The sequence below is a fragment of the Ziziphus jujuba genome, chromosome 1 (assembly GCF_031755915.1).
Source record: "Ziziphus jujuba cultivar Dongzao chromosome 1, ASM3175591v1".
NCBI classification, from domain to species: domain Eukaryota; kingdom Viridiplantae; phylum Streptophyta; class Magnoliopsida; order Rosales; family Rhamnaceae; genus Ziziphus; species Ziziphus jujuba.
Window position 1 is genome coordinate 2,324,953 of NC_083379.1, and position 15,882 is coordinate 2,340,834.

The following is a 15,882-nucleotide window of genomic DNA, read 5'->3' on the forward strand; positions in this document are numbered from 1 at the left end:
GAGTGAAATGTAGAGAAAATCAAATAAAATTACTTCATCTTTTCTTTATCCCATCCCTTCCAATGGGACAGGGTGACCACCTCACACCCTCTCCACTTCGCCTTTTGGTCACCACACACCTGCCTCTACTATGAGGGCATGGTGTGTCGTCTATCTTAAACTGATATCACTTTATATGAACATGAATTTGATGGAAAGGAAGCGAATTTCACGATCATGGATGAAGTAATCCCATTCATCATTTATTTCCTTTGTATCTTTCTATCTTTCCCCTTTAACTAGTTTTTAGCCCAATAAATAGGGCAAATTTCACATGGACCCCGGCTATGTGGTCCTGAACTCCTAAACTAGCCAATCAATAAAAATATTGTATGATTATGAAATGCGATCCAATGGAGCATGATGGATGGTAAAGCTCCAGCACAAAAGATAACACAAGTCCAAAGTCAAACTACTTGCCTGGACGAAGGATTAAAGTGATATTTACCCCATTTAATTATAATATAAAGAAGTAAGCTAGCAATTCCACTTTTTGCATGCTTAGCTTTTATCTTTGATTTTGTCTATAGCTAGAGAGTTTCTAGGAAACACAGACGAGAGTTGGATTCAAGATTCAAACATGGCGAATCAAGATGAGCTTGCACTTGGTACAAAATTAGATGCGTTGTATAAGGTCAGCTTCAAAGAAATTATGTAGTTCACACCTGGGTTGCAGATTGCAGTGTATATTCAACTTAGATTCAAAGCTGAGAACAAAATCAAACAATATATATATATATATATACACGCACACTTTTTTGTACAATATCCATTGCATTTGAAAGTTCATTTTCGAGCAAATCCATAAATTAATTTTAATGCCCAAAAAATTGAGGGCAGGGGAGACCAGCTGGTCTTCATAAAATATTGTTGTAGAGGAGAATAACCTCTTTTGAAAGAAAAAGGTGCTTTTTTGCAGCTTCTGTATTTTAAAGCGACAGTACTTTTCACTGAGGAGCCGTATAATAAAGAACAGTGAGATGACCCTTCAAGCCTCCGTGTCGGCATTACTTTGTCTGTTCTCAATCACATTCCAACATGCTTTGCACATGCAAGACACGTGTAGTTTTGATTAAAATATATATATATATATTATATAAATACAGCTTAACTTTATCTTGGTACAAAAATGTATTTAGCCATGAATCAAGCAAATTGGGAGGTTTTGACTGAGTCAACTTCAAAGTATTTTATTTAATCATTAATTACAATATACTTAATCAAAAGATATGATACCAACTACGATTGAAATACCATTTACCAAAAGAGGAAAAAAACAAAGAAAAAAACTAATATTGAATATCTTTATAACTATTTTTTTTCCTATTGTCACTACAAAAATAATATATAGTCGGAAACAAACTAAAAACACAAACGAAAAGAGTTTTATGAAAGTTGGAACAGCATAGAATCAATTACAACCCGCCTTGAAAGCTGTATAACAATTCCCTTACATTTCTAGGCATCATATGGAAAAAACAACCCCCATAAATCTGGAGTGTTATTTTATTTTATGTAAATGTTACATTCATACTCGAATTAAAAATTACATTAGGAACATAGAAATATGTTGCACGTGATAATTGAAAATGTTGTTCATTCGAGTGAAGAGTCAATCTTATGAACGGAACGAGAGAAAGCAAGAATATCATGAGGTTGTATTTCACCCTGATCATCCGATGTGATGGATTCTTTAATCAAAGTATTCGCAACTGATTCATCCATTGCCTTTCTCATTTTGCTTTCGACCCCTTCTTCTTCTTTATCAGTCTTCTTCTTTTTCTTCTCTTCATCTCTTCTTGTTTGGTTTTGATCCAATTGCTCTCTTCTCTCTTTGTGAGCTTCCATTTGTCTTTTCCCAATTCCTTCTGCTTTTGGTTTTCAATCTCCTTTCTCTCTCTCATGGAAATTGCTTATTATTATTATATATAATTATACAAATTAAAAAAATTATAAATAAAAAGACGATGAAGAGGACTCGTGGGGTTTTGAGGATCCAAATGAATCGTGGGTTGGAGCCGCTGTTCATCGACCCGTGGCTCCTTTCTCATTCAAGCATCCACAGGCCTACACGTACTACACTTGCGAAAATCTATCCATATACCCCCGGTCATATTTCTTAATTCAACTGTGTGTGTATTTATATATAAATCAGTAATTCCACAAAACATAAACAAATTGTATTTTATTATTAACTTAGAGAAGGCAGCAGTTGCAGTCAGCCAAAAAAAAAAAGTTTAATCCATAATTATCACTTAAAACCATCTATGTACAAGCATGTTTTCACACTATTTTATCAAAAAAAGAATATTTTCACACTAACATTAAACAGGTGCCAATTTTTTCATTTTGACTTCATTACCAATGCAATTACCGCTTCTCTTGAAATTTGCCGAAAGAGGTTTACAAAACCAAAAACTTAAGGAAGACAACCTTATTATTTATTGACGATTCAAATTAAGGAGAATATCACTAATTATTCCGTTGATATCTTTAAAAACTCCACAAATAGAACATGGACAACATAATAATTAATTAATAAATATACCATAATACATGTTCAACTATCTCAGAATAGATTCTCTCCCATCGACAAACTAGCTCTTTACTTGTCCAAAGAAATATTACCAAACAATATGTTATAAAAATACCATCATTGTTTACTTGAAAATCTAAAGTCCAATTTTCAGGCCCCAAAAATAAGTCAATTAAATTTCCAGGGATAACAAAGAGACAAGCTCAAAATTTTAAGAAAAATCATCCTACTTTAAAAGAAACCTAATTCATTCTCCTGATGAGCTCATTGATGTAGTCTTCACGGTTTCCAGCATCACCACCTTCAACATAGTGATTTCTCTTCTTCTTCAAACCACCCAATGGTGCCTTGAGCTTGAATGGCCATAGGAAGTTGTTTGCCTCCTTGAAGTGCGGCCCAACAGTCATTATCTCGTGAATAAGGTCCTCCGTGCAAATAATTCCATGCTTACCCAAAGCCTGTCAATTTCCACATCGTCAAAAAAAAAAAAAAAAAAAAAAGAAAAAAAAGAAAAAAAAGCCCAGTGATTCGTATAGATTTAATCTATACTAGAGATTGTTGCAACAAACCTGTTCAATTATTGAGTTGTCAGTCAAAGCGATTCTCTGCTTGTCAAGTTTCCCATAACCTCTCTTGTAAATCAATTCTCTGACACTCTTCAAGTTAGGATACCTGAAATTTCATACATTCACATTAGCATAGTTTTAAACCAGATGAAACCTGGACAATTATAAAATTCACAAAGTTCATCCACTCATAATGGCATACCCATAAGTAACATAAGGTTCAACCCTGTGCAGCATGTTCAGGGTTGCTTTGTTTACTTTCAGAAAGACACCGTTAAATATCTGCAACCATACAAAGCAAGGTCATATCTTACTAACAATGACACCATCAATTATGATTCTGACCAACCAGTGAAATTTTTTTTTTTTTTTTTTAAATCTTAATAGTCTCTACATTGTCAAACAACAAGCAAAACACATCCCAATCAAGTATAAAAGGGCTGCCCATGCAATGCTCCCATATTATCTCTGTATCAACAATTATGTGGATTAGACAGTCCTTCAAAATGACTAGGTACCAAATGTTCAGCCTCACAAACAATGATCTATTGAGTGCAAAAGATTGTTAAATAAGAACGTTGGGTTACAAGTTTGAAAACTATGTTTAGATTCCACTTTCACTGCATACAATTTGGTATGCATAAACAAAGCAAAATCTTCCACTTCAGGACAGTGTGTGAAGCGCCTTACATTCAAAAGATGCATAAAACTAATATGTGTGACACACTGTTTAAGCAGGCAGATCAGGGTGATTATAACAAAAAATATTTCAAGATTTCAAAATGGCAATGGCATTTTTCTTATGTCAATTTTCACTGAATAAGTAGGAGAACTAAATTTGAAGTTCAAGGAAACTAAGTCCTACTTGCAAGAAAGTAAGATACCATTTTTTTCCCCTGTAGAGATAATCAACAATGCTGATGTATAGATGAAGCTGCTTATGTACTAAAAACATAATATTACATTAATGATGTGTTGGGGGGAGGGAAGAGGTAAAAAAAAGGCCCGAAATAATAACTGTTATTCTACACAAACTGCCAAATGGTATGATATACTTCAAATAAGTTATTACCTGTCTCAAACGCAGAAGCTGCAAAATCTTTCTAGTCTTTGGGTCTATGGCATTGATACTGAAAGTTTCAAAATATTAAAAAATTAAAAAAAAAATTGATCAAACACTATGACAAGGTTAATAAGTACATGCCTTAACCAGTAGAAGTACATCAGTTATTATATCAAACCATACCCACGAATCCTGATAATGAACAACAGCTTGGCTTCAGGGTTAACATAAAATCCTCCCTTGAGTTTTGCCTCACGCTTCAACTGAATTAACTCTTTTTGCTGATGACATAATTTACAACATATCATTAGAAATAAATGTAAACCCAATATATTAAAAAGAACAAAATTTTAACAGGAAACCATAATACAAACAGGAATTATTAATACCTGCTCATCGTATTCCTTTGCATAGAGCTTAGCACGATTATAAATCAATTTCCTGTTTTGAGCATTTTTCTTTTTATCAGCTTCAAGTTTTTGTTTGTTTGCCAGAGCCCATTCTTCTTCCCTTTTTCTCTTTTTCAACACCGACTCAGGAATCACTGACCCTCCCTTGACTTCTTCACCCATCTCTGAAACACAAAGGGCGGCATAATTAATAAGTTAGCTATCTAAATCAATGATCTTTCTGCAATAAGCCCATGATAAGATTTCAAATTAGACTGATTTCTCTGCTAGTTTTCACTAAAAAAAATAATAATAATAAGAATAAAAAAAAATTCAATTTTCCATTGAAACCAGCTTTTTTCTTAAGATCAACTTCTATGCACTTATTAAATCTAATACAAACAGATGATATGGAAAATACTAGCCACGAACAAATGCATAACAAAATTAATTTCTTTCTACATTTTCCAAGACTTTCCATTTCGTTTCAATGATTCAATCTATTCATTTTCTCATTAGCCAAACTGAAAGTAAAACTACCTGGGAAAAAAAAAGAAAAAAAGTAAAACAATACATAAATGCCAGTCTATAGAACCAAAAAGAACAAAGCAGAAAACAAAATGGGGGATTTACAGTAAGAAAATCCTTCTGAAAAATGCACTTAAAAAAAAAGGATCAAAACGACAAGGAATCAGAGAGTATGAAGATAAATACCAGAGACAGCTGTAGAAATTGATGAGCTTTGAGATCCTGGAGAGGTGGTCGGCCCAGTGGAAGAAGAGGGATTCGGAGCCCTGAGTGGTAGAGAGAAAGTTATTATATGTTTGAGATTAGGGTTTTGGTTAAGATGGCAGTGTGAAGTCGACGGTCCATATCTGTTTTGCATTTTAACGATGGGTCTCGGCCGTTGATGTTAAGTGAAATGTCCCGATTGGCCTTGGGTTTAGATTTTATGCTTTTTGGAAGATATTAGTTTAATTTATTATAAAATATAAATTATAAACCTGTATTTACAAATTTTTGTGTAAAAATTACACAGAATTTCCTTCAATTGAATTATGTTAGTTTTTTGTTTTCAACATTTATTTAGATTTTACAAATAATGCATACCTATTTATTCTTTAGTTTAGTGTTTTTTTTTTTTATGGTAATATACTCATTTAGAAATCCAAATAAATAAAAGGGTGTTTGGTAAACCTATTCAATTTTTTTTAATGCATTGGTAAGTTTATTTTTTTAATTAATTCCCTTTTTTCCCAACATGATTTTAAGAATTAACGCTTCTATTTTTCTAAGATTAATCAACAGTTCTCTTTTAATGACATATTGTATGAATTATTACCCACCAAAAAAAAAATTTATTTATGAATTTTTCGCAATTTCCTTTGCCCACGGTAACACTCTGTTTCCCACTTTCACTGGACAACCTTTGCTGAATCTTACTTAAAAGAAACAAAAAAAAAAAAAAAGGAAGAAGAAGTAAAATATTGCTAGGAACTTCTGTTGGTCTGGGATTTATGAAGATTGCATTGTTTTGGTGGTTTGGGCTTTCACTATTGATTTGAGTGAGTCCTGATAATGATAGACTATGAAATTCAATATTAAAAAAAAAAAAAAAAAAAAGAAGAAGAAGAAGAAGAAGAAGAAGAAGAAGAAGAAGGAAATTTACCATGGATTTGGTTATACAGAAAAACAAGATATATGATCATAACCACACTTCTAAACTAATATTTTACCATTTGTCACTGAAAAAAAATTTACCATTCATCTAGATAATTTATTGTCCAAAAAAGAATATAATTTTACTTCTAAAATAACAGATTAAAAAATTTCAAACTATTTCACTTGTGAAAATACGGGTTTTGCTATGTATTAAGTACTAGAAAACTGCTGCTACTCTTTTTCTTTTTTTTCCTTAAGTACACGTGTCGATGAATTAAAGCCAAGTTCTCCTCTCATCGAAACCAGCCATCAAGCACAATACCACTACTATTTACCCAAAAAAAGACAATACCGCTACTAGCTCAGTCGGTAAAGCTCCAATGTCGAATGCCAACCAAAATGCTCTTCTCCATTGACCGGTGACTCGGGGTGGATCGAGTTGAAGAAAGCTGCCGACCAACGGTTCGGTTCGATTCCTGATGAATTCTATTTGAATTTTGATGTGGATTCTATATATATATCATTGAAGAAGAAAGTGATAAAATTCATAAACTATATAATTTGCGAATTTCCATAAAATCAATAAAACGTAAATTGCTAATAACCTATTAATTCCTAAAATTTAGACCGATCGTACTCAATCAGAAATCTAATTTCTTTAAGCTAAAAAAAGACTTTTTTACTAAGTTGCCGAGAATACAGTGGTTTATTTTTTTTTATGCGCCAAATTATGGATCAATTTGGAGACGATAACTAGATTTCCTTTTTACCAAATTGAAAAAAAAAAAAAAGATTTGAGAACCCCCCTTGATGCACACAACAAGTTGTAATTTATGAAAATTTGGTAAAAATGGTTTTTTCTCCAACAAGTTTTTCTTTCCTAGTTGTTGTCCCATTTTGTAAAAATTTTCCTAGACCAAAAGCGAATGATAGTTCCTAGGTCTCTTTGGAAAGACTATGAACAAACTATGATTCTTTAATGAACTGGGTCAATCTATGGCATTGATACTGAATGTACCAAAAAATAAATAAAATAAAAATCATCCCTTGAGTTAAACCTCACAATCCAACTGAATCAACTATTTTTGCTAATGAACAAATTTTATAAACCAAACAATTTTCCATTTAAACTAGTTTATTTTTCTTAAGATTAAGATCAACCTGTATGGGTACATATTAAATCAAAATTATGAAGAGCTCTATAACTAATAGCTTCCCCAAAAAAAAAAAAAAAAAAAAGGCATCGTTCAAAAGGTCTATGACTGAGATGGGCTTATGCGATCGACGATGGTCCATATTTTGTTTTGCGTTAATGGAACGACACGTCTAGGTCGTTTATGTGCTGTGAAATTTCCGGATTAGCCTTTTGGTAGGCTGAGATTTATGATTTGGTTTCATATTAATTGGTTTTTTTTTTTTTTTTTTTTAAATTATAAACTTATACACTTAAAAGTTTTGGGAAAAATCACTCAAATTTTTATTCAATTGAACAAATTGTAAGTTTTTCTGTAATAATTTATTTGCATTAAAAATAATGCATGTTGATTTCCTTTTTGTATTTTATTTTTTAGTGTGTTTTTCTCCATGGTAATTTATTCATTTAGTAATTTAAAAATAATAATTAAAAAGCATGTGGTAAATTTTCTTATATTCTGAATTTTAACAATTCAAACTTTTTTTTTTTTTTTTTTTGGGTTCCAACGTAATTTAGAAAACGAGACCAAAGGGTTCCTTTTTAAGCTTTAGCATCCCTTTAGCAAAGTTTATCACTTCTTCTCAATGATATTTGGTATGAATTATTTTCAATTTACATTGCTTATTTTCAAAATAATAAAAATTTGTTTTAAAAAATAAAATTTTTTATTGAAATTTTAGAATTAGCTTATCTAATCCATTAATTATCAAATTAATTATAAAACTTACTAAAATATTGAATGGATGTTATATTCTCCTTACTGAATTAATTTATAATAAGTATTAATGACCATAAATAAATTATTATTAATAAAAATATATAAAAAAAGTACATATATGATAAATTTATTTATTAACTAAAATATATAAAACAATTATTACAATTACATTGTAGTTCATAAATGCCATCTTATTTGGGTGGTTGAAAATCATTAGTGTCTTCCTCATTTTGATTTTAAAATATAAAATGTGAGACATAGTTATAAAAATATGTATCTCCCTGATAATTTTACATATAATTATTAATATGCCAACCATATAGATTTTGCATTATTGATTGACTATGTGCATAACTACTACTATTTGATGGTTGAGTTTGAGATGGTACCCATGAGTTGCTACTTGATGACATTGAATAAATATCCATTGAATAATGATTATAAAAATGACTTCCAACCCTTATAGATCCAAAATTCATAGAAATCAAATATTTTTCTTGTTGTAACATCTCCATTGTAGATTTATGTTTACGTATATAGTCTTTTCCAACAGTACCAAATCATTAACCTGCATCTCTACTCTTATGATCTTCATATTGTGTTGCATGTATGTAATATTGTTCACCAGTAAATGGACTTAATCCAACTTCTCAACTTGGTAATTTCCTTTGGCCACTACCTCTTCTAATTCTTTCAAAAATGTAATTAAAAAAAAAAAACTTATGAATTGTCAGGAATTTTTATTTTTATTTTTCAAAAAAAACATTATTATTTCACATGTATATATTTCATCATCTATTTATCCACATTTGTAAAACAGATATTCTCGACAATATGATTTGCTAGGTTATAAAATATAATCTACAATCTTTATATTTTTGCTTTAAAGATATTCAATAAGTAGAACTTATTAATGTTATTTAATTAAATTCATTCTATTTCGCTTATATCACTAAATGTTTTAAAAGCAATTAAAGGGTAAAAAAATTATCAATGAAGTTAATTTGATAAAAAATTTAATTAAATATCAATAATATTTATAATTTTTTTTTTTAAATTAAAAAATTTCCTGGATATTTTCGAAATTTCAGTGGAAATTTTAAAAATTTCTATAGGAATTATAGATTTTTTAACCAAATCTTTAAGAATTTTATATACATATTTTACAAAAATTTCCATGAAAATTTCAAGGAAATTTAGAAAATTTTAATGGATATTATGGAAGTTCTATCCATTTCTATTTCAAACCTAAATTTTATTTTGATTTTTTTTCAAAAAATGAAAATATAAAAAATATAAGATATTTTAATCCTTGGTTTTATGAAGATTGCATTGTTTTGGTGATTTGGGGGTACACCATTTATTTTAAAGTGAGTCTTGACATTAGTTAATAAATTTATGTTCTTCACATATAGGACCTTTATTTCGTTATTTTGTTTTTCTTTTCTTTTTTTTTTAAAAAAAATAAATAGCCAGAGCTTTTGCTTGTGTATAAAGACAACATAAATGTTGGTAACCACAATTCTAAAATAACAATTTAACATTCATTTAGATACTTTATTGTACAAAAAAATAAATATAATTTACTTTGAAAAAAAAATAAAAAAATCGTTATACATATATAAAAGAAGGCTATGATGCAGATAGGTATGTTGACGGATCACATAAGTTAAAAGAGTAATTACCATTACTAAAGTAAATTTATTATTATTATTTTTTGTGTGTGTCTCGTATTTCCTATTCAATTTATAAATAATCAGAAACTTTCTTTCTTTTTTGTTTTTTTTTTTGTTTTGGGGGGGCGGGGGGCAGGGGGATGCGGTGTGAATTAATCACTCGAAAGTCTAATAAACAGAACAGAGCTTCTTAAGTACACGTGTCAAGTCCATATCTCCCAATAGCGAAACCCTAATTTTCCCAACCCCTAAACCCTGTCTCAGTTTGTCATGGAGAGGTTTATCTTAAAGGTTAAAGCTACCAAGCGCTGTGCTTCATCTTCTTCTCCATTAAACCTAGGCAGCTGAGAAGGAGAAAAAAAAGGGCTTTTAATTTTTTTTATGCCCGAATCACTTAGCCCTGCCCTTCTCGAATTAAAGCCTCGCCAAGTTCTCCTCTCATCGAGACCAGACATGAAGCACAACACCGCCTCTAATGGCTCCGCCGATAAAGCTCCAATCTTGAATGGCGACCAGAAGGCTCTTCTCCTCCAATCGGTTGCTCGGTTCCTGGAGCTCAATGGGTTCTCCAAAACGCTCAAGAAATTTCGGTCTGAAGCCGAAATCAAGGTGGGTGCTTTCACTCTACGCTTCTGATTGGTTGCCCAGAAAAGAATTTTTTTTTTTTCCCTCCTTGTGCACATACAACAGTAAGATTATGGATCATCAAATTTCGAGATGGTTAGATTTCCTTCTACCAAGTTGAAAAAAATTGATTTGAGAACCCCTTTAAATTATACAACAAGTTGTAATTTATTAAATTTAGTAAAAGTGTAGTTTTCCTAATTTTATTTCCTACTTGTTTTCCAATTTGTATATATACATACACACACACACACACACACACACACACACACACACACACATATATATATATATATATGTTCTATTCATTTTTTAACAATGTGTATCTCCATTGGACATGAATTTCCCAGAAAGATGATTTGAAGGACTCCTTGTTGGATTTAGAAGAAATGTACCTCAAGTATACTGAAATGTGGTAGGATGTGAATTTCTCTCTTCGTTTTATGCTTAAATAAACAGTGGAAATACTTACACACACTAAGTATTTTGATTTGACACCTTGAATTGCATTTTATTTATTTATTTATTTTTTTGGGTGGTTTGGGCTCGTTATCATGCTATTGTTAAGTTACCGGTTTATATTCTCATGTTATTTAGCTCCTTATTTGTTTTTAATCTTTTGCAGTAGACATGGTGCTGGCAAGACAAATGTTAACGGCCAGAAGGAGCAAGGTTTGCTTTTTAATTAAATATAATTCTCTCTCTATCTCTCTCCTTCTCTCCCTCACTCTACATTTCACTTCAGAATATATGCAAATGTGTCTATACAAGCTTACGGATATTATTCATACATGCTTAAATGGTTAAATGCTCAGATGCGTAGATGCTTAAATGTATATACATGCTACCCTTTTATGGGCTTACATGCCTATATGTGCACGCACTTTTTAGCAGAATTTGCTTTATAAATCTTGATTTTAGTTCATATTCTAGATCTGTTGTAATGCAGATAAGCGGACAGATGGCCTAGCTATAGAAGAGAGAGGTGGGGACTTGGTTACAACAGAAGCTGTGAGCAAGAAAATGACCAAAAAGAATGTCAGTGATGGACATGATATAGTAAATGAAGCAGGGCTTGATGATAAAGGTGGAAAGGAGAAAAAGAAAAAGAAGAGCAAATTAGTTTCTGAATCTCTTCCTGTAGAACATCATCAATTAGAGTCATTGCCTGTTGCAACTAAACAAAAAAATGAGGATGTAGCACCCTCAGAGGGTACAAATGTCACTGATTCAAAGACAGAGAAAAAAACCAAGAATAAGGGGAAGAGGAAGAACAAGTCAGATGATGATTGTGGTGTTGGTAATCATGATAAACAAGGATTGGAGGACAAGCAAGGGGCTGTTACTACAAGTGGTAAGGATAATTCCATTGCAGTAAATGCTAAAGAATCTCAGATGGAAGAGAAGAGTGTCAAGTCTAAATCGAAAAAGAAAAAGAAGGGTGATTTGGCTTCTGAAAGTTTACATGGTCTAAATTCAAAGGATTCTGACACAGGGTATACAGATGCAACTGGTTCTCTGAAGGATGATAACAAAATATCTGATGTGGATGCTAATGACAAGGATAATAAAGGTACTAAAAAACGGAAAAGATTGGTTTCTGATGAAAATGATTCACAGCCTGCAGATAAAAAAGAAGAAGAAGAATCAAAACGCAGAAAGGTTGAAGGTTCAAAAGAATCCAAGGAAAGTGAGCAACATCAAAACGTGGCTGCGTCCCTAGGAGGTCATAAAAATGCAATGAAGGAGAATAAAAAAGAAAGTGGTCAAATTGGTCAGGAAAATGAGAACATTGATAAAGATGGTAAGAAGTCTTCCGGGCCAAAAAGCACAAAGAAGCAGCAAAATGGTTCTGTTGAGGTACACTTCTAAATGCCTTATTGAAATATTTATGTTGTAGTTGTGCCAAGTAAAATTCCTGTTGCTATGATAAGTCCTGTCAATCATCATAGGTGTGAGAACCTTGCCATATGTGTCAGTACATATATATATATATATATGTATATATTTACACAGAATTGGTATGCATATTAGTTGGGTTTTGGAATTTAAACTATTGACGATTGAGGTTGTATAAAATCTGGTGTGTTTGAACTTATTTTTATGGGGCCATGTCATTTTTGATGGATCGATATCTTTGTCTCTTCTTTTTTCCTTGGTTCTTCTTCTTGTTCTCTTTTTTCCTTAACCCCTCGTAATTGTTTGGTTAAAGGTTGATGCTCCTTTGGCAGCTACTGGTTGTTTCATCGTGTGTAATAACAATGCTGCTTAAGGGGTTAAGATATGGCATTTACGTGTTTTTCCCCTATTTGTTATTAACATTTGTGTGTTCTTGCATATTTTTGGTGCTTTGGACTTGTGCTTCCAATAATATGTTTGCTACATTTCTGATGCTGTCAAGCAAGTCTTGGTTAAAATTCATGTTGATGGATATTGTTATTACAGCCGAAGACTGTCCATGCATTTCAAAGGGTGAAAGTTGATGAGGTGGACTTTGTTGATGAGAGGCTTAAAGATAATTCTTATTGGGCAAAGGTAAGATAGTTCATGTGCATTTTCGCTGTCTCAGTGTTCACTTGTTTGTGTTGTTCTATGCGCCTGTTAGATTTTTCACATTATTGATTCTGTGCAGGATGGTGCAGAGAGTGGCTATGGTGCAAAAGCACAAGAAGTTCTGGGGCAAGTTAGAGGAAGGTGTGTATTAATATATTGCCCTTTATTTTACTTTTGTAGTATTAGCAGGAGCCTAACTCTTCCTTTTGTTCTCAGGGATTTTCGGCATGAAAAGACCAAGAAGAAGCGTGGAAGTTATAGAGGAGGGCAGATTGATCTGCAGTCACACTCGGTTAAGTTTAATTATTCCGACGATGAATGACCCCCGCATATCCTTTTTCTGGTGCGGCATAAGTTTTTGATTTTTGGCATTGTAGTTGCTTTTTTGAGCGTGTTATGAAAGCATCATTTTTCACGGAACAAATGGTAATTCTGGGGTGATTAATGTTGCAGGCCAAATTGTTCCATCTGTAAACAAAAATATTTAAGTTCATTTCATCTAATTAAACTTGTTTTATTTTATTTTATTTTTTTACTTGGAATAACATTTTCTATGGGGGTGGAAAGTTTATTCCATATATTATAAGGTTTGTCGTCCCTTGATTATGTATTTTTGCCTTGCGGTACGGATAAGCAAAAATCACTGGAAAGCCTGTTTTCTAAATTTAAATTTGTTTATTAGAATCGATGATGGGCTAGGCTGGTACACCTACAAAAAGTGGGTCTACTTTGAAGAAACAGGGAGATGTTACCAAGCCCATAGTATGGTGAAGGGCCTCATAGTTGTCTGCAAAGGCCCATTTACTTTGTGACATTTTTGGCGGAAATATAAAATTTGTTAAAGCCTTAGATGTTTGCTTGGATCATTTTTTTATAGTTAGAAATTGTGGACCTACAAGGAGTTTGATTTTTAGGGAAAGTTAGTTAGTTGCATTTGAAATATATGTTGAAATTTCGTTTTGTAAACTTTTTCAAAGATACTCACAAAGCTTTTTTAATGGATAAATTATCTTTATTTTTAATGTACATAAATTTTCAATTGATGTTTACATTAATGTATTTTTCTATTAGGCTCGTACAAAGCCTTTTTCAAGGATAATTTATCTTTATTTTTTAATGTACATAAATTTCCAATTGATGTTTACATTAATGTATTTTTCTATTAGGATCGCAGTTTGATATATTGTAGAGAATCATTCTTTTACTTCTTGAAGTAGCTTTTATTTATTTCTGCTTTTATAGTAGTAAATTTGATTGTTAAATATATAAGTATAATATTCACCTACCTCTTCTTGTAGTTTGTGATAAGGCTTTTATGAAAAGATGAGGAAATCGTGGTGAAGAAAGATGGAAAGTAGTTGAGTTGAGTTATGGTTACATTTGGACTTTCCGTTCGGTTCACACAAAGTGGAATCATGGATAGCTTGGAAGACAAGCTGTTGTCATTTTCATTTAAATAAAAAAAAAGTAGTATTTGTAAGTAAGATTGGCCAATGGATATTGTACAAACAAAGACTTATCAATCCACTCAATCCCTTGCGTTCTCTTTAAGCAATGACTCTATATATGTCCATTTTGAGATAGGGATGGTCATTGTATGGGGTCCATGGCAGCTTCCTCTATTCCCTTCAATTTGGGACCCTGTCACCAGCTGAGTCCTTCCTCTCTAGATGTTTCTCTTTCTTTTCTCTTTTTTTTTTTTTTTTTTTTTTTTTTTTTTTTTTTAATAAAATATTATTTTTATTAAATATTATTTAATATTAAAATACGTAAATTGCAAATGTAAGTAATAAAATATTAAAATTTAAAATATACAAAAGATTTATACATTTAAATATATTATGTTTTAAATAATATTTTTAAAAGGGGCGGGTTCAGGGTAAAGAACTTATTCCCCCATCCCCATCTTAACCACCTGTCTGATCGTTTTTGGATCTCAAACGGACCTTGCAGGTCCAAAGATAATTTTTATGTGGTCGGTTTACCCCTTCTTTCTTTCCCTTTTTTTTAAATATATATATATATATATATATATTTTTTTTTGGCAATTAGTTTCGCTAAAAGTAATTATTTATACATGATATACAGAGAATGTTAATTGGGGTTTTAAATTTGTACAAGTTATAATATAGTACTCTCTACGATTTCGATTATGGTATGCTTTTATCCGCCAGTTAAATAAATGATTTTTAGAAATGAAATAATTTATCACAATGATGTTGCTAGATCAAATTATTTCATAGATTAATTTTCACTTGACCGACTATGGTTTCTTTGCGTGTGTTCCGGGTAGAAATTTTATATAAATGTATTACTTAAATTTCAATTAAAATTTTGATTTATCATTCCTTTTTTTTTTTTTTTTTTTCATTTTTTTCTATAAGTTACTGTCTTCCTTGTCTGATTATCTGAAGAAGTATAATTTAACCGTCTACCCCAACCCAGAGCAAAATATTTTCCCTGTCTCTCCTCCATCCCGCTAAATAACTAGGGAAAATTGCCCCGTTAGAGGCAAGGCACCATAAGAATTAGGTTGGGTGGGACGGATTGTCATCTCTAATTTGAGAATGATTTTAAAATGCTTCAATTTACTTTTTAAAAAAGATTTTAAAAGAATAGTTTCTATTGTGTTTGATAAAAAAAATTGTAATTTTTTTAAAATAAAATTATCTATTTGGTAATTTTTTTAAGAAACATCAATTACATAAATTTTTAAAAGATCAAAAATGATGTCCAAAGAATCATTTAAACTGTGAATAAAACTCCTTTTAAAAGGATAAATGTGTTCTTATTAAATGAGATTGGTTTAGTTGTAGGTCCTTGCAACAAATATTATAGTGTCCGTTTAAAATAAAAATAAT

The 15,882-nt window shown here is 31.3% G+C and overlaps 2 protein-coding genes across 4 annotated transcripts; one reads left to right on the forward strand and one right to left on the reverse strand.

Moving 5' to 3' along the window:
• Positions 1–2,555: 2,555 nt before the first annotated feature.
• Positions 2,556–5,494, reverse strand: LOC107429678 (large ribosomal subunit protein uL30y). Its single transcript, XM_016040445.4, has 7 exons — positions 5,308–5,494; positions 4,594–4,778; positions 4,388–4,485; positions 4,214–4,271; positions 3,344–3,423; positions 3,145–3,247; positions 2,556–3,033 (listed from the first exon to the last, which is right to left on the reverse strand). The coding sequence occupies exons 1-7, from the start codon at positions 5,477–5,479 to the stop codon at positions 2,818–2,820; spliced, it is 912 nt and encodes a 303-aa protein (XP_015895931.4). The 5' UTR covers positions 5,480–5,494; the 3' UTR covers positions 2,556–2,817.
• A 4,521-nt stretch (positions 5,495–10,015) lies between these two features.
• On the forward strand, positions 10,016–13,548 carry LOC107429763 (lisH domain-containing protein C1711.05). 3 transcript variants are annotated; one of them, XM_016040540.4, is made up of 7 exons: positions 10,017–10,453; positions 10,819–10,883; positions 11,094–11,140; positions 11,418–12,328; positions 12,914–13,003; positions 13,101–13,162; positions 13,238–13,548. In XM_016040540.4, the coding sequence occupies exons 1-7, from the start codon at positions 10,226–10,228 to the stop codon at positions 13,341–13,343; spliced, it is 1,509 nt and encodes a 502-aa protein (XP_015896026.3). In that variant the 5' UTR covers positions 10,017–10,225; the 3' UTR covers positions 13,344–13,548. The 3 variants fall into 3 exon arrangements, with proteins under 3 accessions (XP_048321760.2, XP_048321762.2, XP_015896026.3); XM_048465803.2 differs by lacking the exon at positions 10,819–10,883 and having other exon boundaries at positions 10,016–10,453; XM_048465805.2 differs by lacking the exon at positions 10,819–10,883 and having other exon boundaries at positions 10,016–10,453; positions 11,097–11,140.
• The last annotated feature ends 2,334 nt before the right edge of the window (positions 13,549–15,882 follow it).

Bases quoted from the DNA above. Each gene is read 5' to 3' on its own strand.
- LOC107429763 (XM_016040540.4), top strand. From the start codon at position 10,226: ATGCCCGAATCACTTAGCCCTGCCCTTCTCGAATTAAAGCCTCGCCAA. The intron at 10,884-11,093 runs GTAGGATGTGAA...AATCTTTTGCAG, and splicing joins CTCAAGTATACTGAAATGTG to TAGACATGGTGCTGGCAAGA. The intron at 11,141-11,417 runs GTTTGCTTTTTA...GTTGTAATGCAG, and splicing joins TAACGGCCAGAAGGAGCAAG to ATAAGCGGACAGATGGCCTA.
- LOC107429678 (XM_016040445.4), bottom strand. From the start codon at position 5,479: ATGCAAAACAGATATGGACCGTCGACTTCACACTGCCATCTTAACCAA. The intron at 3,424-4,213 runs GTAATAACTTAT...GTATGGTTGCAG, and splicing joins AGCTTCTGCGTTTGAGACAG to ATATTTAACGGTGTCTTTCT. The intron at 3,248-3,343 runs GTATGCCATTAT...ATGAAATTTCAG, and splicing joins GAACCTTATGTTACTTATGG to GTATCCTAACTTGAAGAGTG.